Source organism: Schistocerca serialis, chromosome 8 (genome assembly GCF_023864345.2).
Source record: "Schistocerca serialis cubense isolate TAMUIC-IGC-003099 chromosome 8, iqSchSeri2.2, whole genome shotgun sequence".
Lineage (NCBI taxonomy): Eukaryota > Metazoa > Arthropoda > Insecta > Orthoptera > Acrididae > Schistocerca > Schistocerca serialis.
The window spans coordinates 564727586-564753533 of record NC_064645.1 but is presented as its reverse complement, the minus strand read 5'-3'; the positions used below and the strand labels follow the sequence as shown (position 1 = coordinate 564753533).

General features: G+C 44.9%; 1 protein-coding gene across 1 annotated transcript in view; it reads left to right on the top strand.

Annotated features, from left to right (window-relative positions):
• Nucleotides 1-25672, top strand: part of LOC126416155 (putative transcription factor SOX-15) — a 146907-nt gene extending 121235 nt beyond the window's left edge. Inside the window, exon 2 of the mRNA XM_050083709.1 lies at nucleotides 25025-25672. Within this exon, the coding sequence (XP_049939666.1) occupies nucleotides 25026-25598 (573 nt within the window). The 5' untranslated portion in view covers nucleotide 25025 and the 3' untranslated portion in view covers nucleotides 25599-25672. The remainder of the gene's footprint in view (nucleotides 1-25024) is intronic.
• The last annotated feature ends 276 nt before the right edge of the window (nucleotides 25673-25948 follow it).

Here is a 25948-nt window from a genome sequence, read left to right as displayed (position 1 = left end):
CGGAAGCGGGCCGTGAGCCGTCCGCCAAAAGCAGCGCTGGACGCGGCGCGGCGGGCATGCGGAGCCGAGCCTGGCCGCATTTAGCGCGCCACTCACTGGGACCGCTGCTGCTCTTCCTGTATGCAGGGCAGCCGCAGCCGCAGCCGCTGCGTCAGCTTCCCTTCCCGTGCACCCAGCGCCTGCCGGGCGGCAGTTCAATTCGGGGACTCGTTTGACGTACTTCTGACCACGCAGTACAAAGTGCCACGTCGCGGGCAGTGACTCCGATATAGGTGGATTCCTCCGACGACCGACATCGGCCTGAGACGGCCAATATTTTCAAATCAGTACACCACTACGCACGCGGTCACACTGTAGCCGATCTTATATCCCGAACGTGCCGCCTTGGGACGACAATAGGTGAAATTCAAATCAGTTTTCTTCTGTCAAATCGACTGACGTTCTCGAACACGAAATATAGAGCGTGAAAAAATAAGTTTAGTCCACGAAAGAGTGAGTTTGTGGCATCTTACGGAGAAAATATCATAATCGGTATAGAGTTCGGAATCTATGGACTGGAATCGCAGGTTTATTCGAAACCTCAAATAGACAAAGTCTTTATTGGAAATTTTAGGCATAGATTATAACCTCAAAAAATAATTATTCAAGTGAAAAGGGTGGCGTATCTTATATGCTTATAGCTACTGTATTGGATGTTTTTTGTGGTAGCTCGTCATTAGTTGTCTACAAATTATTATTACTCCATATTGGCGTTTTGTACCACTAGGGTAATGTTTCTGTTAGTATGAAGTAGCTTGTAAATGTGGCGTACGATATGTATTTGCAGCTATATGTTTTCAGAGTATCTTATGGCTACACTTTACGCTTGTCTTTCACTCGTCTGCTACATAACGGCTATTGAAGGTTAATTTGCGCTTCCTGCACAACTTTAAATAAATACAGCGAAGCAGAGGGTTTATCATTTGTTTTTCAAGGTCACCACGAATTATCTCGGGTATGTAAGAGTGCGTTTCTCCCGTCGTCTCATGTATTCGTAAAACTCGTCTGGTTATTCAGATAACTGAGAACAGAATGTATAATGCTCGCCACGTTCTTTACGAGACAGGAAAGCTCATTCACATGGTTCAAAAATGCTTCAAATGGCTCTGAGCACTATGGGACTTAACATCTGAGGTCATCAGTCTCCTAGAACTTAGAACTACTTAAACCTAACTAACCTAAAGACATCACACATCCATGTCCGAGGTAGCAATCGAACCTGCGACCGTAGCGGTCCCGCAGTTCCAGACTGAAGCGTCTAGAACCGCTCGGCCACCCCGGCCGGCTCATTCATATGCATTCGGCGTCTCATTGATAGCAGGAAGCCGCTATGCAGCACTCATGTTCAAGCACATACGCATCGTGGTATCTACCCCTAAGCCACTTCACACACAGAATAGATTCTAAGCTAACCTAACATAACCCCACCTCACCTCCTCGACCCTGCCAAAAACTGTCGGAGGAGATCGGACGCACTATGAGCACGTTAACGGCCGGTGTCATCGGACTACTTCTGGCGACAGTGTCTGACGACCGTTGCCCGCGCCGCTGTGAACGCAGCCTAAAGCCGTCGGCACACGGACCGTGCTGTCGAACGTTAACGTCGAGCGTGTCAAGTTCAACGTGCTGCTGAACGCTCAGGAACGATGCGACTTGTGCATACGGTGCGCGGGCCCGAACGTGGTAAACGCGATCGCGACGCACTCCAGCGGCAGTTGAGGGATGTTTCTAGTTCGTAAATCACGCTGTTTACTCAACGGGCGCGCGTAAAATTCCCATGTTAGCTCCATTAGAACGCACATTTCGTCCATCGTCCACCGAAAAGGAAAGTATAATGTCCAATCAATAAGGACACAGGTTTATAAAAGTTCCACTACAAACAGTGCGGTACAAATTTGGAATACTTCTCCGCATAAGATAAACATTATTTCATCATTCCCACATTTTAGTAAAACCCCAAGGTCAGTCTTACTTGATCAGTGTTCCTACGCAGTAGCAGAATCTTTGCAACACATGAATTACGAAGCGAAAAAGAAAAAGGAGCAAAATATCTTTATACAAGTAGCGCAAGCTGTCCTGTAGATTAAGCCAATCGAACAAAGTCACCCCTCGAAAAACGGTGAATTTATATTTACATAACATCAAATATTATTGTATATACTTATATTAAACTAATAATGAAGTAGCAGAACCCAATAAAAACGCGAATGTTAGGGAAAAAATTTGGAAGTGGCAAGACACGAACCACCGCCCCATCAAAATAATCTTCAAGGCAGTGACGCTAGTCACTACGCTACCGCAATAACATACTCCAGACATCTAATCATAGAATCTTCACTCGTGCAGAAAACCTTAATCGTAGATATGTTACTAATTGAAGTTTAATTATAACAAATTGTACCAAGAACATTGCGTTTTGGGTAGATCTTCAGTGTGTCGCTGGCTTCAAATAGCCTACTCTCATAATACGCAAGTTACAATAATTCTTTTGCCACGAATATGATGTTTCTCATTATTTTATTGGAGCGAATCACACAGTTAACAACGGTTTTTTTTAGTGATTCTCAATTTGCTGGTGCTCAGAAACGGCATATATACATATAGGCTTGAAATGAATGCCAATATGGCGCCTCACAACTCTGTACTGAAGGGTGACGGCGTGCGTGTGACGTAGGTGGCGTTGTGGCATCTCATTGGTCAACGCTCAGACGCACGCTCAGAATATCTGACATGCCACATATTGCTCTGCACGTTCGGAAAGACTCCCGAACGTGCTATTCCACGCTATGACGTCAGAAACTAGGCACGCTCAACGCTCAACGTTCGGATGCACGGTCCGTGTGCCGACGGCTTAAGAGATACCGCAGCACGCGTTTCCACACTTTAGGCGTTCGGTCTGGTTGCGAGCAGGTATGCTTTCTCTGTAAGCAACCGTTTGTAGAAAGCAAGTATTTTTTTCTAAGCTGAGTGCTGTTTGGCTCTCGGGATATCTTCCCAGTCGTCACAGGGAACATTCTCGCAAAAGTTTCTCCGTTGATGTAGATGTCAGAAAGTTTTCACTTATATCTGTGGAACCTTTTCTCCACGTTTTTGTTTTCGGATTCAACACCTATCAGAACACGGCAGGACAGAATCAAAGAGAATCGTTATTTGTTATGCATAACAAATCAATGTGTAATCATAGTGCAGATGGAACAGTGAATGTTTAAACAATTACCTCCAGTTGACTCGAGATTTTGGTGAGTGGGTCTAAGATCTACGGAGAGCTGAAACCAACGAAAGCAAGGAGGTAAGCGTGTAATACACTGCCGACGATGAGGTCATTAGACAAGGAGCACTATGTCGGACTGCGGAAGGAATCGCCTGTGTCATTTTCAAAAGATTTAGAGAAATCGCGGAGAACCCAAATTAGAATTTTCGGACGGGGAACTGAACCTCTGTCCGCTGAAGTGTCTTTTCACTGTCTCTTTCCGTCGCTGACTCCGGTGAGCTAGTTTTGTAAGCAGTGGAGAGAAGCTGAGAGATATTTCTGGCCGCTCAGATTTCCGAAGGCGAGTGTGTTACTTCGTGGCGACTACCACGTATCAGGTTGTAGGACCATTGGAAAATTGGATAAGTATTTTGACAAAGAAATACGACTTCGTTTGGTGGATGGAGAGTGGTAGCTGTATTTTTCTAAGCAAACAATTGGCTTGTTTCTTTGTGACTGTTTGACACTCGCACTTTTTAACCATTATGCCGGGATGTTTATTTTCTGAAACCCGAGAACATTACAGGCTTCAATGCAAGAGGTGAAGTGGAGAATGTATTGTATGCATAATTACTCATCCACTGGAGGGATACGTAGTTTTCGTCGAATGCAGTCTGATATCATCATAGCTGAAGGCAGTACTGTAGAGGTCTTGAGTAATTAACTGTCTTATCGTCCTTATAGGCATTTCACGTGAATGGGAGTACAAATCACGGACCTGTATGTGGCAGTACTTGCCGTGCTTTGATAAGTTGTTACGCAGAACGTCAATTACAGCTTCATGGACGGCAGGAGCCGGCTCTCCTCAGTCTTTGTCTTCAGCAGTGCGAAACCCAATTGATTTTGTGGCCTACTTTAGAACTCGCACTATTAAGTTGCTCCATTCGGTGTTGATATTTTTCAACACTAGAGGCAAATAATACAGACAATGTTGCTTCACATATGTTGGTTTAACACTTACTGCTTGTTCGTTGAATATCTAAAAATTCCCTGTAGAACTGCTGAGAGCCGTTTTGCTGATATGGGACTTCCTCCGCCAGTCCTTACTTTCTCATTACTGTGATGAAACCTAATGAAACCTGTGCATTGACGCGTATATGCTAACACAAGCTGAATGAATACCTTGCAAATCGTACAGATTTCGACAAAAGCCTTGCAGGGTCTACACTGAGGTGAGGAGTCCTGGGGTATCGATATGCACAGCTGTACTGATGGAGATAGTGTCGCGTAGGCAAAATATAAAAAGGCAGTGAATTGGTGGAGCTGTCATTTGTACTCAGCTGATTCATGTGAAAAAGTTTCAGACTTGATTGTGTCCACGACAGCAATTAACAGACTTTGAACACGGAATGGTAGTTGGAGCTGGACGCATGGGACATTCCATTTCGTAAATCCTTAGAAAATTCAGCATTCCGAGATCTACAGTGTCATGAGTGTGGCGAGAATACCATAATTCAGGAGTTAACTTTACCCGCGGACAGCGCAATGGCCGACGGTCTCCCTCTAACGATCGAGAGCAGCGGCGTTCTTGTAGAGTTGTTAGTGCTAACAGACACGCAGCACTGCGTGAGATAACCGCAGAAATCAATGTGGGATTTACGACGAACGTATCCATTTGGGGCGGAATTTGGCGTTGATTCACTATGACAGCAGACATCGATGCGAGTGCCTTTGCTAACAGCACGGAATCACCCGCATCTCATGGGCTGTTGACCATATCGGTTGGACCCTAGCCGGCTGGAAAAGCCTTGCCTGATTAGGTGAGTCCCGATTTCAGTTGATAAGAGCTGATGGTAGGGGTCGAGTGTGGCTCAAAGCCTACGAAGCCATGGACCCAAGTTGTCGTTAAGCCACTCGACATAATGGTGTAGGTTGTGTTTACGTGGATCATTAACTGGAAATGGTTATGTTCGGCTACCTGGATACTAACTGCAGCCATTCATGGACCTCACGCTCCCAAACAACGGTGGAATATTTATGGATGACAGTGCGCCACGTCATGGGACCCAATATTCGCGATTGTTTTAAAGAACACTCTGGTCAATTTGAGCGAGTACTCTGACCACCCAGATCGCCCGACATGAACCCATCGAAAACTTATGGTACATAATGGAGAGGTCTGTTAGTGCACAAAATCCTGCACCGGCAACACTTTCTCAGTTATCGAAGGCTGTAGAGCCAGCCTGGCTCAGTATTTCTGCAGGGGACTTCCAACGACTTGTTGAGTCCATGTCATGTCGAGTTGCCGCACTGTGCCGGGAGCGAGGAGGTCCGACTTTATATTAGAAGGTATCCTATTCTTTCGTCAGCTTAGTGTATGAATCTCAAACAATGTGATAATTCCTCGTATTTATCGATCCGTTCTACAATTTCCCCCATGTATGTAGATATATGACTGCCAGTTGAGTGAAGTCAGAAAGAAACATTTTGTTCGTACGGAAGCCAGCGTATTTGCAAGTGTGTGAGCATGTACTGTCGCCCTGTTACTCTGAGTAACTGACTGAAAGCAATACGCATTTAGGGAAAGGCGGCAAGCGGGGTAAATTTCCCGATCGAGTGATGGGATACGGCGTTTAGTCTTGTAATGACAAGGCTTAAATGAAAAATAGTGTGGTGACTGCTGTTGAGAACAGCAATGGCGGAAGCCAGTAAAATGATTCTTTCGCTACTAATTTAATCACGTTACGGAATTGCGGGCTTTGCACATGGCCGAACCACTCGGGGACAGCTTCTTTCTAACGGTGGAAAATGTGGTGCAGTATGGGTAGGTATTGTGGGATGGTGGGTAATAATCAGTTGGTCATTACTTCGATAAGTCGTTATGAAAAGACTCAAACTGTCTGTGCGTGGTTTCCAACTACCTTCGCCGTCTAGAAGAGCCTGGAAACTATTTCTGCGGTCAACCAGAAAGCTATGGAGAACATCCTGACCATAATTTCCAGTCTACAAGTCCACATTACTCTTTGTGGTCACTGAAAGAAAATGTTCCTATTTGCTATTTACTCAGCGCGATTAGTAACTATGACTATGAGTAAAAATTCTGAATTTTAACTGATTGATATTCTGTAAAAGTTCACATGCAAAAATTATAAGTCTTAGTACTGTAATTAATATCCCCATCGGAAACAGCCCTATTAACAATCCAGAGGCGACCTCTACGGGAAGTTCGAGGTAAACTGGTCCATCGCGCTGACTTCTAATCATCAAAAGTTAACTGTTCGCCTTAAAAGTGGAAAATAATCTTGTCAGTATTAAGGGCGGCACACAAACAGTTACTTACGTGAAATCTGAGTCATCCAGAACGGTGTACAGTCCTCGTGAGTTTGTGCTTATATCAAAAACGCATTCAAGTCTGCGCAGCTCTGACATCATCCGAGGCAGAACGCACGCGCACGTTTGAATGACGCAGATCTGGATGCGAAGTGTGTCCTACCGTAGCCACTCTGGCTGTCAACCACCCTAGGTACATGTAGCAGTAACTAAATGGCCTTTTCTCGGACATCCGTTAATCAATAGCTCCGTCGTTTAACAATTTACTATTTTCTGAATTTTTGTATAAACAGAGTTAAGTTTAGCTCTATTGCATTTTAAGTTTACCGGCTAGAATTTTTGGAACAGAAACGACAATAGGACACACCTCTGAACTGTATATTTAAGAATACTTGTAACCATTTTTATTTACAGTACAACGTTGAAACTTGGCACAGCTGTATTATTTCATGATTGTAATCGTGTGCTGTAATTAGAATCTGTTACAAATACAAATGATACTTAATCTACCATGAATAAGGACATTTTCTTTTTAAATTTGGCTTTTAGTGAATAACTTGGAAACTTATAGAGGTAGCTTGTTGTTATGACGTATTTAATGTCTTTACATGATACTGAGGCTACATACGAATTTTCTGGTTTCTGAGTCTAATATTTAGTGACTTTAATTTTTTGTGAAAACACCGATTTTAACCAAAATATTTCTGTGATCAAGTTGAGACTTGTAACTTTCAATTGCGTCATACATGTGCATCTTGACGAATTTTTAGCTTTCTTGTTATATTATTCAGCGCAACTTTTTATTTTAAGATCGTATATTTTGCCTAGCATATTCATTTGATGATTCTGAAACTTTAAGTGCTAACATTAATATACACTCCTGGAAATGGAAAAAAGAACACATTGACACCGGTGTGTCAGACCCACCATACTTGCTCCGGACACTGCGAGAGGGCTGTACAAGCAATGATCACACGCACGGCACAGCGGACACACCAGGAACCGCGGTGTTGGCCGTCGAATGGCGCTAGCTGCGCAGCATTTGTGCACCGCCGCCGTCAGTGTCAGCCAGTTTGCCGTGGCATACGGAGCTCCATCGCAGTCTTTAACACTGGTAGCATGCCGCGACAGCGTGGACGTGAACCGTAGGTGCAGTTGACGGACTTTGAGCGAGGGCGTATAGTGGGCATGCGGGAGGCCGGGTGGACGTACCGCCGAATTGCTCAACACGTGGGGCGTGAGGTCTCCACAGTACATCGATGTTGTCGCCAGTGGTCGGCGGAAGGTGCACGTGCCCGTCGACCTGGGACCGGACCGCAGCGACGCACGGATGCACGCCAAGACCGTAGGATCCTACGCAGTGCCGTAGGGGACCGCACCGCCACTTCCCAGCAAATTAGGGACACTGTTGCTCCTGGGGTATCGGCGAGGACCATTCGCAACCGTCTCCATGAAGCTGGGCTACGGTCCCGCACACCGTTAGGCCGTCTTCCGCTCACGCCCCAACATCGTGCAGCCCGCCTCCAGTGGTGTCGCGACAGGCGTGAATGGAGAGACGAATGGAGACGTGTCGTCTTCAGCGATGAAAGTCGCTTCTGCCTTGGTGCCAATGATGGTCGTATGCGTGTTTGGCGCCGTGCAGGTGAGCGCCACAATCAGGACTGCATACGACCGAGGCACACAGGGCCAACACCCGGCATCATGGTGTGGGAAGCGATCTCCTACACTGGCCGTACACCACTGGTGATCGTCGAGGGGACACTGAATAGTGCACGGTACATCCAAACCGTCATCGAACCCATCGTTCTACCATTCCTAGACCGGCAAGGGAACTTGCTGTTCCAACAGGACAATGCACGTCCGCATGTATCCCGTGCCACCCAACGTGCTCTAGAAGATGTAAGTCAACTACCCTGGCCAGCAAGATCTCCGGATCTGTCCCCCATTGAGCATGTTTGGGACTGGATGAAGCGTCATCTCACGCGGTCTGCACGTCCAGCACGAACGCTGGTCCAACTGAGGCGCCAGGTGGAAATGGCATGGCAAGCCATTCCACAGGACTACATCCAGCATCTCTATGATCGTCTCCATGGGAGAATAGCAGCCTGCATTGCTGCGAAAGGTGGATATACACTGTACTAGTGCCGACATTGTGCATGCTCTGTTGCCTGTGTCTATGTGCCTGTGGTTCTGTCAGTGTGATCATGTGATGTATCTGACCCCAGGAATGTGTCAATAAAGTTTCCCCTTCCTGGGACAATGAATTCACGGTGTTCTTATTTCAATTTCCAGGAGTGTACTTGAGCATACTCTGACGAAGTTTGGAAAAGTTATTTTAATTTCACTCTCAAGTTAATGTGAAATCCTTTGGATGTTGAGCACAGGCGCGTTATAATGCTTGGTGCTGTTAGTAGTGAACTGGGGCAAGCCCCAGCACACTCGCTCGCCTCTGCACCTCGTACAATGATATAGCGCTTGTTTCGCCTCCGTGTGGTATCTGAGGACCATAGCGCTGCTGAGCGCATTCGTGGCGCAAGGCACCATCGGCAGACCCGGGTGAGGGGAGACGGTGGGGGGTAGTGCTGTGTATTAATTAGGGAGGCAGAGCTGAGGTTACGAGTAGAGGCGGGGGTGGGGGCGGGTGTCCCGCGTCAGCCTCTGGTGCCGGACGTGCCGCAATCAGACCCGGGCCCGGCTCTCATTAAGCCAGCCGCCTTTCGCAAGCGCCGCAGCCGAGCCTCAGCCGTTGCTAATTGGGAGGCTGCGCTGGCCGCGGTTTTGCACGCGCCCGCGGCCTGCCTGCTCTGAGATGAGGCGTACACTGCTTCTCCTCAACTGCCCACCTGTCCCCATTCGTGCAGTGTCGCATCTGTGGGAACTAAAACGGCACCCACGCACTGCTCATGGTGTCACTCTGAAAAATGCACCTTGCGAGTGGCTGGGCCCGTGGATCCAAAGGAACTGGTAGACCTGCCTAATATCGTTTACGAACCCCGTGAACACGCAGAAGTGCCCCAACACGCCGTGACATGGATCAAAGTCTGAATTAGTCCTGGAGGGAATTGACCCGATGTATCCTGCAGGGCTTTCCATAAATCCGTTAGAGTACAAAGGGGTGGAGATCTTTTCTGAAAAGCTCGTTGCAAGGCATCCCAGATATGCTCAGTAATGTTCATATCTGGGGAGTTTCGTGGCCAGCGGAAGTGGGTAAAGTCAGAAGAGTGTTCCTGGAGCCACACTGTAGCAATTCTGGACGTGTAGGTTGTCACATTCTCCTGCTGAAACTGCCCAAGTCCGTCGGAATACACAGTGGACACGAATGGACGCATGTGATCAGACAGAATGCTTACGTACGTGTCACCTGTCAGTGTCGTATCTAGACGTGCCACTCCAACCGTCGAGGCATGGTTGAACTACAGACAACATGAGCCGTGTACCTCCTTCCTGGTGGAATGACTGGAACTGATCGGCTGTCGGACCCCCTCCGTCTAATAGGCGCTTCTCATGCATGGTTGTTTACATCTTTGAGCGGGTTTAGTGACATCTCTGAACAGTCAAAGGGACTGTCTTCGTGATACAGTATCCACAGCCAACGTCTGTCTTCAGGAGTTCTGGGAACTGGGTGATGCAAAACTTTTTTTGGTGTGTGTATCTTTGTGTTTGAATACGCTTGCCTATATCAGTTTCTTTGGCGCTTCAGTGTATATGTCTCGAGAATCCATACGTGACACAGACCCCATGTGTGTGTAAATGAAAGCGAATTATTTGACACGCCAACAGATCGTTCACAGCTATTAGATCGAATTCTGTCAAATGATAATAGATGTAGACTTGATCATTTTTATGGTTTCAGTATGAAAAGTAAGTAAAAAAATTCTTGGAAATTACTTCTTTAGAATATTTATAGAATCTTCGAGCTGCCCGTTTTGCCTTCAAAGCAATATCATCTCTAGCGCAAGAGAAGGATAAAATAAATTCGTCTCACGAAAAGTTGCACTCGCTACGATTTTTTCGTATTTCAATTTTAGATAGATACTGATAAATGGAGGAATTAGACAGAAATGTGTCGAGATCAACCAAAATATGTATGAAACGCCGTACCCATATTTCCCGAGATAATCTAGAAACTGGAGAATACAGAGAGGACGCGATGGTATCGAAGCATTTTCGTTTACATCAAAGCAAACAATGATTCGTGCAGAATACACTCTAATTATTAGGGTCAGAGCCTTCTGCAGACTGGTTACAGCAGGAAAACAATATTCTAGAAGTGACACTATTCCGTAAGTTCATACTGAATTCTTAAACCATAATTCTTATACTGGTGGTTATCATTAAAGTACATGTACTCACAGGGGTCCAGCGTGGGCTGTATTTACCGTATGGCTGCGAAAATTGGTAGATATTCTTATGCGGTAACGCAGGCCTGAGTTACACTGGAAAAAATTTAGTTCCAATGTTGACCACCAGGTGCAGGTCTGACGCTGTGTATGCAAGAAAGACGCATAGCTATTTTTCCATAAGCGATGGATTAGGAAAGGGACGTGGACAGAAAAGGTCAAACAAGTCAGAAAGGCATAAAGTTGATGTTATTATTAACGCTTTCACAATTTGTTCAATATTTGCACCGGAGACGTGGACGAGATGCTGTACCGCGCCATATTTGCAACTGATGGGCAAAATTGGAACTGATGTTTTCCAGCATGAATCGGTTCCATATTAACGCAGTAGTATATCTACTAAGGTTCACTGTCAACTATAATTATTGCCCAAACTGAACCTCTGTGAGTAGCTGCACGTTAGTTATAACCACCTGGTACATTACAGACTTATCTACTTCAGCACCACTAAATGAGCAAGCCATATCCCACCGTCTCATTATTTTGTATATGGAACTGAAAAGAGGCTGTAAGTAATGACGTAATTGTAATTGAAACCTGCGTGCCATTTGCGTCGTCTACACATCGGCTGGACCAATAGCACCTTAGGAATCGTATTCACAGCGGAGTTCAGCATCTCTAATCCATCTTACACTCTATATTTCACTTTGTTTTCCCAAGTCGCTTAGGTTAACTGAAAACACCTCTCATCCCATGGTTTGCAGATAAAAAAATCTACAGTCCCTTCGAACTGCAGATAGTTATCTGCCCACTTAGCACATTAATTCCTTCCCCAAATTAGTTCATCAGTCTTCTGCCAGATGTCGAGAAATTAATAGAATTAATGCCAAAGCTAGACCTCGGACTTACTGCCTGACCCTTGGCACACGACACATGATCACACAGGTCAGCATGCGTTTACAATACTGCGAGCTGGCGAGTCGGACGAGATGCGATGTAAAGGCAATCACCGCTCGCTCGAGCGTGATGCATGGTCTGCACAGCGCACTTGATAAATGGAGACGTGTACCGTAGTAGCAGAGCCAGCTCGTTAAGAATAGAATGTACAGCCTACGGAACACGTGTAGCTACACGTACAACTTGACAACCATCGACTTCATTTCCTTATCGTATTACTGTAAGTCGTTATCGCCTGAAAGACAGAAATCGGAAGAAAGATTTTAACTAAATTAATTGAAACAAAGGTTTTTGATTTCATCTCTGTACTGATGTAACTCAGTTGCTGTAGGCAATCGCTATCAGTGTTGGATCCAGCGAAATGCGTTCGTTCATTACGCAACGTCATTCTACAAGCGAAATGAAGACCTACGGAATAAAATTAAACATTTCAACAGAGTAGCACCAGCTCCATTCGATGCGGAAAAACTGCTTCAGTTTCATTGCCACAAGGAGGCTATTGCAGGTCAGTCGAAACGTTTGTTTTGATTTTATAATACTTACATCATGCAAAGAGGCAGACTTACATTTAAATAAATATGCATCAAAATCGTTGCACCGTTTACAGGCCAATTTGAATTCCAAGAATCATCATCCATGCAAACCGGAGCCGTATTTAAAGATATGGTGAGTCTCGGAGAAAACACTCTCTCGAGGAACTCCGCCTAAAATTCGCTAATTAGTAACAGTCTGTGTATCTCTTATTTACTGAACTGCCTTAAATGAGACAATGCTTCTCATTGCTTCTTTCAGCGAAAATAGCATGTTTCTCCTGTTCGTGTTTCGATTCGTATATAAAATTACCACTGTTTATAAACAAAGGCATTGACTAAAGCTCCTTTCTTTTGCTGCATGTAACGTCATATTATGTCAGTCATCTACCTTAAAAACACAAAAATTAAGTAATTGCGGGGAGAAGAACTATAATCTCTTGCTACTCTTGAGGCAGCACTGGACACTGATCCTCATATTGTTTCCAGGCTTGGCTTAATCTGTATTGTTCGAATGTGTGTGAAATCTTATGGGACTTAACGGCTAAGATCATCAGTCCCTAAGCTTACACACTACTTAACCTAAATTATCCTAAGGACAGACACACACACCTATGCCCGAGAGAGGACTCGAACCTCCGCCGGGACCAGCCGCACAGTCCGTGACTGCAGCGTCTTGGACCGCTTGCCTAATCCCGCGCGGCTTAATCTGTATTGCAATATCTCCAATTCCACTCGGCCAGAAGTTACAAACAGTGTACAACAAAACTCATCCGACCAAATGATGTTCTTCTATTGTTCCATAGTCCAGGTTTTATGGTTTCTGCGCCGTATTTTCCTGTTACGGGCATTTGTATCACTGATTACTGGTATTGGAATTCCAGTTGTCCCTGCAGTTCCTTGCTTATGGAGCCCACTTCGTGTATCTCTTTATGCTGACAGGGTTCGCGAGTGCGTCATTGGGTTTTGCAGTGACTTTTGCAGCTGTCCTCCTCCCCATTTTTGTCATAATCTCTTTCAAAAACCGTCTGCCACTCTCGCACTACGAAGGCTTTCGTCCGCGTTGTGACTTAGCGGATGATGTATTTCCGCTTTCCATGTATCCGATATGGTGCCCCTTCAAACATCAAACACTTCGGCGACCTTGATTATGGAATCACCCACCATACGAGCACCAACAATTTGCTTACGTTCGAAATCACGTAACACTCACAACTATGCAGAACATTGATCTGACCACGATTGACGTTTGCTGCGTATTGAGGACTTGCACAGGTGCGATGCGATGTTGCAATGCCTGAATTATTCTGAATTACTATGCGATGTTTCTTTGAAAATGGATGCATGTTAAAGGAACAGCGCATCGTAATTCGGAATAACACAGGCACTGCAATGTCGCATTTATCCGCCGACACCAGGGATGCGACATTCGAGTAAAATGTCTCGCCTGTATGAGAAAATACATAATGGATGCATGAGTGCAAGCTGTAGACACATAGTTGACGAGTTATGAATGTTTGGGTCTGGCTCTGCGTCGTATTCGGATACCCTAATTGTAAGGCGACCGCTCGCGATAAGCTGGAAATCTGGGTTCGAGCCCTGGCTCGACACAAATTTTCATTGTCGCCCTTCCATTGTACAGCTGATGGTTGTCCATATTCGCAATTTGGAGTACATTTAATGTATTGCACAGGTGGCGTTCGTGGTCAGGTACAATCTGCAGGTTTAGCTAACATCTGTATTTATGCTCAAGCGTATGCTCGGCGTATTCATATTTTTGTCGAATCCTTATTGTATTACAACAAGAACTGCAGCTAACTCAATGTGCTGTGTGCAGCTCGCTACTTCCTATCCCAGCATACAGCTGCGTTGTTGCCGCTGAGTAAGTAGAAACAGTTGCGTGTTGATGTCACTGCGAATATACCGGAGATCAGTCACGAACGCTTATTCGTCGGCAGAACATGCTGATTTTGAGGGTCATATGCTAGTTTTCATGTACATTATGAAAATATGTAAGCCTTACTGCTTTTGGCAACACTTTTCTACAACATGAACTCGCTGTACAAAAAAATGGCTCTGAGCACTATGGGGCTTAACATCTGAGGTCATCAGTCCCCTAGAACTTAGAACTACTTAAACCTAACTAACCTAAGGACATCACACACATCCACGCCCGAGGCAGGATTCGAACCTGCGACCGTACCGGACGCGCGGTTCCAGACTGAAGCGCCTAGAACCGCTCTCCCACAGCGGCCGGCAACTCGCTGTACATAATTGATTCGTCCACGAACTGTGTCTGATTACAGCTGAAGCGTTTCATGTTCAGAGTGAGACACTGAGCTTATGATCTGAAATATTTACGAAACCGTTGAATATACCCTAATTTTTTCCAAGATAAATGCAGTGAATTTCTTAATAAACAGTGTCATATCTTCCCATAATAATGTCAATTGTAGAGATGAGGTTAGGTTAACGATTAGAAAAGTCAACCTACGCACCGTGAATCTCTGAAATTAATTATTTTTCCCTTTGTTTTATTTTTTCATTTCACTTTTCCATAGTTCATTTTATTATTGAATTGACTTTTCGTATCACATATTTCTGAATATAATATTGTATTATATGAACAAGTAATTAACAGAGACATGAAAGAAAAACAGAAATAAACCAATAAAACGTAGGTTGCAAGTGTTACTCTGAGATGAAGAGGAAGTCATTCCCTCCTGTCTTAACAAGAACAATATAAAGAAATATCAACACTGCGAAAAATACAGAGCTTTTGTCGCACAGAACTGAAATTTACACCCAGCAAGGAAACTTATTGAAAAATGGTTCTGTCTATGAGATTTGGTTTTAAAAGATGTCAAAATAAACGTGTTGTTATGTGTGATCGAGAGGAGACAGTTCCATAAAGGGCATATTACAGTAGGTTTTTACGAAAGAATGAAGCAGGAGAACAAAGCGGTCAGTAATTCATTTGGATGAAACGTGGATTTACAAGCTTTACACCATAAATAAATGTTGGCAAAATGACAGTGCACAAGGACTATCGGCGAATTAAAATTTCGGTCAGCCTTTAAATGTTGTTCATGTAGGCGGTGACATGGCTTTCGTTAAGGGTTCAATTCACATACACAAAACCGAAACTGTCACTCAGAAATGTCAGAAATGGACGGTGAAGTGTTCTTTATTTACTTCAGCAGAATCACATTTTTCCTTTCTTCGGCGAAGCAAGCTACACAAAAGCTGAAATATTTTCTAAATTGACAAAACGAAACTAACTGGCGGAAACGTTATTATCTTTCGTAGCAAGCTAATTTGTAAATTATTTTACCCTTTATCTGACTGGCAAACGCTCGTGTGCGCAGTCATTTGCTGGTGCCAAAGATTCACTTCACAATGGGAGGAGTGGGATCGACTTTTTGAAATCGTCTGTAAGATGATGGACAAATAAAAAAGTTAATACGATTATTAAAATGACGCAGCAATTACATTAAATGAATAAAAGTAATAAATAAAGTGATTTTAATAAAGATTTAAAAATAGAAAGGCACTTGAGGAGATTCGAACTCACAACCTTTAGTTCGTCACGCTACTCCACTGCTTCAGGTAACGCTACTAATTTTAATGCTCTAGAGCATCATGCGAAATACTTTTTGTTGATTCTTCGCAATGTCTTTCCCCATTTTCTAGTCGCTCTAAGTTTCCAAAATGTTTGATTACAGTAATGTTCAGGCAGTGATCGCTTCTCAGTTATTTTCCATAATGCACGTGATCTGCAGGAATAATAAAACAGTCTCGCATGGATAAGATTTTTAAACATCACTTCTCGAACAACCTTCTCTTTCTTCTAGAAAGATATGTTACGAAAGCACTGATAATCTCCCTTCACAGAGTTGACTAAATCGGAACAACGATTTACGTGCACAATCCATTAGCGTTAGACATTTGACACTTGGATACCGGCATTTGATCGGGTTAGCAAAATAGATCCAGGCATAACATTTAAACACGACAGCTAACATCGCATTCGTGTTTCGAAAATAGATCTACACCTTCGGCAAATTGTATGACGTGTAAACGTGGTGATAGACGAGCGGCGTGTGACAGCGCTCCACTTGTCAGGATACAGGAGTGTACGCCAGTGTTATTTCCGCCTCCCTGTCTCTCGGGCATGACAGTATGGTGGTGCGACCGTGGCCAGATTATCACTTAGCTTCGCCGACCAATAAGTTCGTATTTTGTTTACTTGACAATGATGAATAACTGCCGGGAAAATTTACTATGTGTCGTCGAGGTGAAGGCTGCATTATTTTGATTGATGTTAGTGACATGTGGAAGCGCATGTGACCTGCGAATGCGAGTACCAGCAGACAAGGCTCGTATTTTCCGCCCGTTTATTGGAAAACAAACAGCTGGCCGGCAGTGGCCGTCGTTACTTAGTGGGGCTATCTGGATCCCAGGCCGGCGGTGCTGGGCGGCGTGTAACTGTTGCATTGTTCCGGCAGAGGATGATGGGGCGGCATTTGCATGCCGAGCCGGAGGCGGAGGCGGAGGCGGTGCTTCCTCCGGGGGCAGCCAGCGTGACGCCCCTCCGCCCCCGCCGCCCTCGCTCTACTAATTACACGCCACCTGTTGCGTCCGGCTCCCCGCTGCTGCCACTCTGGGGGAGCGCTCTGATTAATACGTCACTACGCAGCGCCGCGTAAAACTCTGAGGAAATATCGAGCAGGGGTTTTGGCAGTTAACCGAGTAATGCGCAACCCGTGTACAGAAAGACAGCTCTCTGTACATTAATTCAAGAGTCTGTCAGGTCCGAGTTGTATAAGAGACGTTCTCCGTTGATGTGTCCTCTAGCGAAATGCAGTCCGGCATCTGCTTTCTTTACAACTGTATTCCACCTTCAGTTGCTCCGAATGGGTACTTATAAATACTTGATGATTGAGTCCAAAAAATGGTTCAAATGGCTCTAAGCACTATGGGACTCAACATCTCAGGTCATCAGTCCCCTAGACTTAGAACTACTTAAACCTAAGGACGCCACACACATCCATGCCCGAGGCGGAATTCGAACCTGCGACCGTAGCAGCAGCTCGGTTCTGGACTGAAGCGCCTACAACCGCTCGGCCACAGAGGCCGGCGATTGAGTCCAACTGCAATGATTAATCGCCGAAATTGTAGGAAACCTTTGCCTGAGTTTTACTTCTATTTTTGCGTGCCGCAGTCAGCTGCCAATCTTCGAGGTAAAAGCTCGTCCTCTGCAAGTATTCTCGCATTTTGTGACTGAATTGTAATGTATACAACAGCGTTGTGAGTGAACAGTCTTCACGGAGCTCCCGGCGTTAGCTATCGAACAAATAATACACAGTCTATTCCTTGTATCGCGGACTCTTTTTTTTTAAACGACTCCATGTATGTAGGCTTTGAACGGCAAGGACCTGAACATATGACAAGTTTTCTGTACCATTAAAATTTGTAACTCTTTTATGAACCGAGCTATAGCACCAACTATGAATACTGAATGAAATGCTATAGCCTTATTTCTAGCGGGATTAGAGAGCTTCTGAAAAGAAGACAGTAAGGTTCATGGCGAAATTTTTCGCGGAAACATGGGAAATTGGTAAAGTATGAAGGCTTCAGCTTGGCGCGTTTTCTTCGGACAGCATAATTAGGCCATTTAGAGTTTCTTTACGAGTAGTACAAATCCTAGTTTCTGTAGTCTTAACCGTGATGTTGCAGCGTCAACTGTTCTTGTGGCGTCCTGTATATCGTGAATGTTAACAATGCCATCATCATATCATTGGCTTAGTTCGACGGTATTTTTACTGCACGATATGGCGCGGTTACAATAATTTTTCAATCATTAGGAAGAACAGCAGTTTCTTCAGTTTTAAAGGCGCTGTATTTCGTATATCTCCCGTTGGTAAACATTAGACATCTATCCATTTTCTTCTGCTTTCACTTAGCTATTCTTATGTTCCTATCTTCTCATCCGAGAATGAGGATTACTGTGCTATCTGGAATCCTCCACTGTAAGTTTCTGATTTGGAGGTGAGCACATGCGTCATATAAGCAGGGTATTTCGGGTCTCTCTTTCTCTCTCTCTCTCTCTCTCTCTCTCTCTCTCTCGTCTGCAAGATTGCAGGTATGTCTTAAAAGAGGCATGTCGTATATTGTTCCTGATGAACATAGTTATTCAAGATCTGTCTCGTTATGAAGAGTGTTATAATCTCTTAAATAACCTCTTTTTGCCACATAGCTAGGACTTTTTAGACACTGATCTTTCAAAAAGGAGGGGGGAAATTACTCATATTTTTTCTTGTGGTTCTTGCTCACTGTGTTTTCATTGCCGCACAAGCCAGTAGCGAACTTTCTTACCAAGCCCAGAAGTTTAGAAAACTTACATTCTTGAATTACACAACGAGTGTCGCCGCGGTTCCGCTAAGGCTAGACAGTGGCGTTTCATACATTGGGTATCTTATCTGTCACGTCGGAATAATCTTTCCTTTTCTGCAAAACTGCCTGACAAAAGTAACGTCTGTAAGATTTTGAATGGTTTGATTAACGATCTTTTGGAGAAATCTAAAAGGAGGCGGATCATCGGATCATGTGGAGAGCGAGAACTTTAGCAGATCACATCACAATCAAATTTTGATTACTTCATAAGCACTCCTGACACGATATGGGTAGCCACAATATTAACTATGAACGGCCCCATCGCATACGTTGGGGTCGTTTATTACTTTCTTGAGCATAAATGTCTGCACAAGAAGATTAGGATACGGTATGGACTCCAGGAATCTCCACGGGAAGAATAATTCTGATTAACAGTTTACCGCACAGCTGGGCAACAGGCAGGCTGCAGACTGCATCCGGCCCGCAGTCGGATTCAATTCGACCCGCGGGAGAAATTCGTGGTAACATAAAATGAATATATTCTCAAAGACACGTGTTTTTAGACGTGATTCGTTTGCGTGGCGTGTCGGGAAAGGGAAGCAATTCTTATCCGTGCGTTATCCAATCAAAATTAGCGTCACGGACGCTATAGTTTTGGCCTTATGCTCTAGGAGCGTTTCTGTCGCTCGGGACGAGACGGCCCGCAAGGTTAAGTAAGTGCATGAATCAGGTGTGCGGGTCACCAAAGATTGCCCATGCCTGGTTTACGGAATCACTAGTATGAGAGGGAATTATGGGAAGCTTCAGCTCACTAACTCATTTTAAAAAAACGCACGTGGTCTGAAAGGTGGAAACTACATGGAGGGAAGTGTAGTTCAGAGTGTTCCAGCAAAAATGAATTAAATTTTATAGATTCCGATTATTAAAGTACCACCAAGCATAAAGTGGTTTGTTTTACTTATGATGATTTGCTCAATCCAATGAAATCACTTTCCGACAGAAAACCATTAATTTTGTTACTTGTGGTGAAAATTTGTGGTAAGGTCTTATGGGACCACTGAGGTCATCGGTACCTAAGCTTACGCACTACTTAATCTAACTTAAATTAACTTACGCTAAGGACAACACACACACCCATTCCCGAGGGAGAAGTCGAACTACGACGGGGGGAGCCGCGCGAACCGTCACAAGACGCCTAAGACCACGTAGCAACCCCGCGCGGCACCTGTGGTGATTAGCTGACACTGAGGACCTGTTCATGATACGGTAAAATGCCTACGAAACAACTATAAACTTAATAAATAGCGCACACATAAACTACTAATAAGTACCTGAAAGCAATTTGTTTCTAGTCCTAGATTTTCCGCAATCTGAACAAAGCACTAGGGACCCACTCAAGTCATACGAATCTGATTACATGATGATTTCGTTGAAATCACTCGGACCAATGAGTTTAAAACTTCTCGAACTGGTGCATATTAATTATTGTGCTGGGAGGAAATTATTAAAGCCAGAAAAGGAAATGCTGAAAGTGCGTGGTCAGGTTTGAGCCGGAAACCAAGCACGACTACACGTCCACTGTGATTTAATCAAATAATATCGCGATTTAAACCATAAAACGTTTCTGAGCACGTAAATGAGGTAAGCGAGTCATTTCCTAACAGTAATCAACATTTAACCTTTATAAAGCAACCTGAACTTACTTCGAACCTATGTTTCGAGGAACGGATCGGCAGCAGACACAAGAGTCGCCCATTGGGTAACGGGGCCTATTTTTTTAGCATGGTGGGGGTGGTTTCCGTTCCTGGACCTAGGCAGTCGCACGAGCTATAAGAGCATGAAAGCTCTGAATCGTCAACGAGCTGCACTACTGGATGTCTATGAAAGTGATAGCGAAGCTTGTACTACACTGCTCTGAGAAAGCGAAACTTCCCTCACGACTACCGATACATTCGGTTCATGCATCCACACTTTACTGTAATAATTCAAGAAGAGGTGGGGGAAAGGAAGGAGGCTGCTGATATCTAGATGAAATAAAAGAAGAGTTGCTCCAGTGTATTCTTTTTCCAACCACTTAATCAGCATCTGTAAAACATTTTAATAACATAGCAAGACACGATGATTGAAATAAATATGGAATGGGCCGTGACGGACCAATTTCTGTGTCTCGGAAGTTAGAGAGGTGTTTTCGGTTATCTATTAGCACTTTTCTGCTTTGTTAGGGAAAGGAGTTATGTACCTGTCTAACGTTATGTATACCTCGTTAGGATGGCGATTCTTCTGGAATGCTTGGATTCTCAGAGAATTTCATTTTACCTGGAAAAATCAGAGATATCTCAGGAAATTTCAAAAATTTTATAAAACCTCAGGGAATTCCGTGTTTTTAACCTAGCACTGGAATTTAATTTCATAGGTTTTCGAAATAACATAATTTAAAATATTTCATATTTTGGAAGTATGTTAATTTAATGAATATTATTCCATGTAAATAAAACTATCTCAGCCGAGAGGCAAGTCATTATTGTGAAATGCTCGTCTCCCTCCACTTCTCAATCACCATAATTGTCTGGAACTTCTTATTACGTCATCTTGCTCCTTATACCTGGAATTCTGAGGGATTTTTTTTTTCAAATTTGAGTATCCACCCTGATTGACCAGTTTATAAGTGGACAAGAGCAAAGAATGGAGGCAGCCGTCCTTTGACATTCGACTAAAGTGATTCAGGCAAACTTCGAGAGAGCTAAGTCAAATTCGCCAGAAGGGCAATTTAAGCGCCTGTCCTTTCGGATAATAGTCCAGTGTCCAAAGTCTGAACCATTCCACCAACTCACTTGGAGGCAGGTTTTAGAGAGATAATGATATGCTTGCAGACTTCATTAAAGACACTAAGGACTCTTGCAAGTTGCTACTGGGGTATGGTTAAATGAAAACAGTGCCTCTGTTCTGTATCGAATGAACATCCTCGGTACGCAGATCGTCCCCTCCCCCCTCTGACTCACTGTCACGTGATGAGACGGACGACGTTCAACGGAAACGACTTGGAAATTGCCGGCCGAAGTGGCCGTGCGGTTAAAGGCGCTGCAGTCTGGAACCGCAAGACCGCTACGGTCGCAGGTTCGAATCCTGCCTCGGGCATGGATGTTTGTGATGTCCTTAGGTTAGTTAGGTTTAACTAGTTCTAAGTTCTAGGGGACTAATGACCTCAGTAGTTGAGTCCCATAGTGCTCAGAGCCATTTGAACCATTTTTCGACTTGGAAATTAATGGCCGTGACAAATTAATCTGGGGTGTGGTCCTCGCCACAATTACTCGTAATAGATTTATGGTGTTCATCGTTCTGCTGAAATCCAAGAGAAGTTGACTTCGATCATATTTTGTAGTTATAAAGGTGCAAAAGTAAAACAAAGACATGATTTATATATGAAACAGTAACTTCTCCAAACTAACGGAGATAAGAGAAAATTGGAACACAAAATACTTACAACACGTTTAATTCAATACAACCACTGAGCAGCGAAGTCCAAGGGGAAGCGGTAGAGAAAAGAATCTGGTAATTCACCTGCTCTCCACACAACTGTTATCAAACATTCGGTTCCATTTCGGACATTATGACTTCATCGACTTTCGTGGTGTAAATGAAAACACATGCAGGAACTCCAAATACCTGAATCAATAGTGAGCCATCGAACACAACGTAATTCCTAACAACTTGTGGAAAAATTTGCTACCGAATGGAGAATAGAGAGGAAAGGAAGATGCTTTGATGACGAGAATCCTCTGTGCCTTACCAGAAGGCACTTCTCAAAGGTCACCTGAACTTTCGAAAGAAAAGCTCCTACCATCGTCTCGTCACCCTCGTTCCTCACTTACTTAGCGTAATTCTGTGTTAAGGGGAATTGGAGTACAGCCCTGGTAGATGAAGACGCGAAGTGAAATCTAGAAGAGCCTACATAGAAGTCTCCGTCACCAAGACAACCACAGAAACTAAGCCATAGACTCGTGCAGAGGCCCAAGCGGAAGAGTTTGCGTAGATGCCTACGAAGAAATCCTCATTTAATCTTAACGATGAAATGCCTGCACAACGACGCTAAGAAAAAGTTATGCGAAACAATGTTTCACCGACCTCCCCGCAGACAACCCGCAAAAAATAGCGATTTGCCACTCAGAAAGTTTGTTAGATGAACTTCCAGTGGCAAGCTGTGCAACAAACCTTTCCCCTCTCTCTTCCGAAAAGTTTATTTGCTCACTAGCCAATCTCTAAATTTTCCAGGACAAACAAAATATTAACAGTTTGTTAGAAACTTCCACTCTCGGAAAAAATTGCGGCTCAAACCAGTGGGAGCAAATCCACACTTTCTTTCCACACTTTCTTTTATCGGAAAACTGCGCGTGGCCTTCCTCCCTGTCTACTCTTTTAGGCAACGTTCGATCAATGTATGTACTGTGTACTGCTCTCTACATCGCAAGTCTGGTCAGCAAACTCTGTCCCCCAGCGACAAAAAGTCGCGCAGGCTGTTTTCAAAAGCAGGCCAATATTCGGCTAGATGTACACTTCGTTGGATTTGGCAAGATGTTATTTTCTATACCGTTCAGCTGCACTCTGTTCTCTTATGACCAGCGACCATCCTGTTACCAGACGCACAACAGAGGGTAGTTTGGGTGAATAGGGCAGTGTGTAAAGAAAGGTCTCCCACAGTTGCAGCAGTTTCTTTATTCCATAATGCTGCAGATTGTTTTCTGTGGCCTGTCCGCGGACTCCTATCCAGTCTGTATGAAGAAGTCACCCTGCTTCGCTAACATGGTGCCTGCTACACAACTACCATAGGAGCAGCAGCCTACCAACGAGCTTGGGCTCAGTGGGTGGGGAAGCTCCGCTCTTAGAGCACGAGAAAGTTTGTCCATAGAGGCCTTCAGCTTTCAGCTAAAGCCACTCATTCACGGGCGGACCAGACAGACTCCCCTGGGCTGGCATCCTGTGTCCGCATTGGTTCCATCTACACCTCCATCTCTGTACATGTTCCGCTATCGACTCTACAGTGTGCCAGAGGTTGCTTTTGTACCATTATTAGTCAATTCGTTCCTTGTTACTCTCGGGAAAAGAGCGAGCGAAAACTGATTGTCTATATGCCTCGGTATGAGCCCTAATTGCTCTTTCTTTGTGGCCCTTATGCGAAATGTACGTTGGTCGCAATAGAATCATTCTGCAGTCATCTTCAAATGCCGATTCTTTAAATTTTCTGAATAGTGTGAAACATCCCCTTAGGAAAATTTGTATTTTACTGTGCTGGAAAACGTCTACGTTATTTGATTTTCAAACAGCTGAGCAGAACTGAACGTACGCAGACATTTCGCTCTTTACTTATTCTGATCAACACTGAACTGACACACACTGTTTTTAGCGCAACGGCAAACTGACTTTCAAAAATCCCTACAAAAGAATGGCCCAGACTGACAATAACCTATACCTTTCATGAATCACTTACCTCACAAAAATCTTCGTTACTCGAACTACGGCAATACAGCGAGCGCCAATGCTGCTAGCTAAATAAAGGAGCCTAGCTACTGAAGGCACTAACTACTGATAGGCATGGTTAGCAAATGAAAGATTTTGATAGAGAACAAACAATGTATTTTATATATATATATATATCAGTTCATGACATCCAGTCTTACAAATTTCGTTTCTTTGACGGACACACGTCCAGGTCGTCCGCTCTCAAAACTCTGCCATCTCTCTTCCCACAGCCACCACTGCTGGCGGCTCACCTCCAACTGCGCAACGCTACGCGCTGTTCACATCCAGCTGCCCAACACAACAATACCAAATATTCCATCAATGCAAACCAGCCACAGACTGCACACAGCACAGTCAGTGATTTTCAAACAGAGCGCTACGTGGCGTTACCAACATAAAAACCTAAACAGCCTACTTACAAGCGCTCCTCGAAAAGAATGTCTCCTTACCTCGGTGGTGTGTGAATGGCTGGTAGATCGATACCGTCGTCTGCCAGGGATCCCATATATTCCATCTCTAACGGCCTGTGGTTGACAGAGTCTCTCGATAGTGAATATTTGACATAGTGGATGCTGACTAATTCATCAGTTGGAGATAAGATGTTTTGGGCAGCAGGCAATGTGCCAGCATCGGGATTCACTTTGTTTCATAACCATCCGAAACATGTCATTTAATTGTGCCAGCAGGTGTGGACCTGTAGCGGTGCTGAGCTGGTCTCTCGTTCGCAGGATGATGGAGGAGTACGGCAAGCCGGAGAGCTGCTCGCCGCCCGTGTACGGTGGCGGGGGCGGGGGCGGTCTGTCGCCGGTGTCGGTGCCGGCGGGCTCGCCGTCGCTGCAGCAGCTGCAGCACCAGCTGTACCACGCGCACGCGCAGGCGCACGCGCAGGCCCAAGCGCAGGCGCACGGCCACTACGGCGGCGGCGGCGACGAGGCGCAGGTGGCGCAGATGCTGCCCAGCGTGCTGCCGCCGCCCCAGGACTGGCTGTCGCAGCACCAGCACCAACACCAGCACCAGTACCACCTGGTGGCCGACGTCGCCAAGATGGCGCCCCACCACCACCAGCACCATCAGCACCACCACCACCAGCAGCAACAGCAGCAGCAGAAGGCGCTCAAGGAGCAGCGCATCCGCCGGCCCATGAACGCCTTCATGGTCTGGGCCAAGGTGGAGCGCAAGAAGCTGGCCGACGAGAACCCCGACCTCCACAACGCGGATCTCAGCAAGATGCTCGGTGAGTACTCGCTCTCCTGCCTTCGCTTACCTTCAGTCTATCCAGCTAGTCAGCAGCGTGTAGCGTAGTCATTTCGAGAGAAATTACTACTACAGTACGTGACAATATCTGCATCGCCGAAACCAGGGTCAGAAAAATCTTTTACGAGGGGCGTTCAATAAGTAAATGCAACACTTTCTTTCTTAGCCAGTTTCGATTGAAAAAAATGCGTAATTTGTTGTTGCACGTCGTGGAATATTCCCGATTCAGCCCCTACAGCTTCATGGATGGCAGCGCTGTACGGAATCATCGGAATGGGGTCTATACGGAGGTGACTTCCAAGCAGACACCTGTCATTGAGTTTCCTTCAGCGGAAAATCAGAGCTTCGCAGATAGTCATAGGCGTTTGTAGAAGGTTTTCGGAGACCTGGCAGTGAAC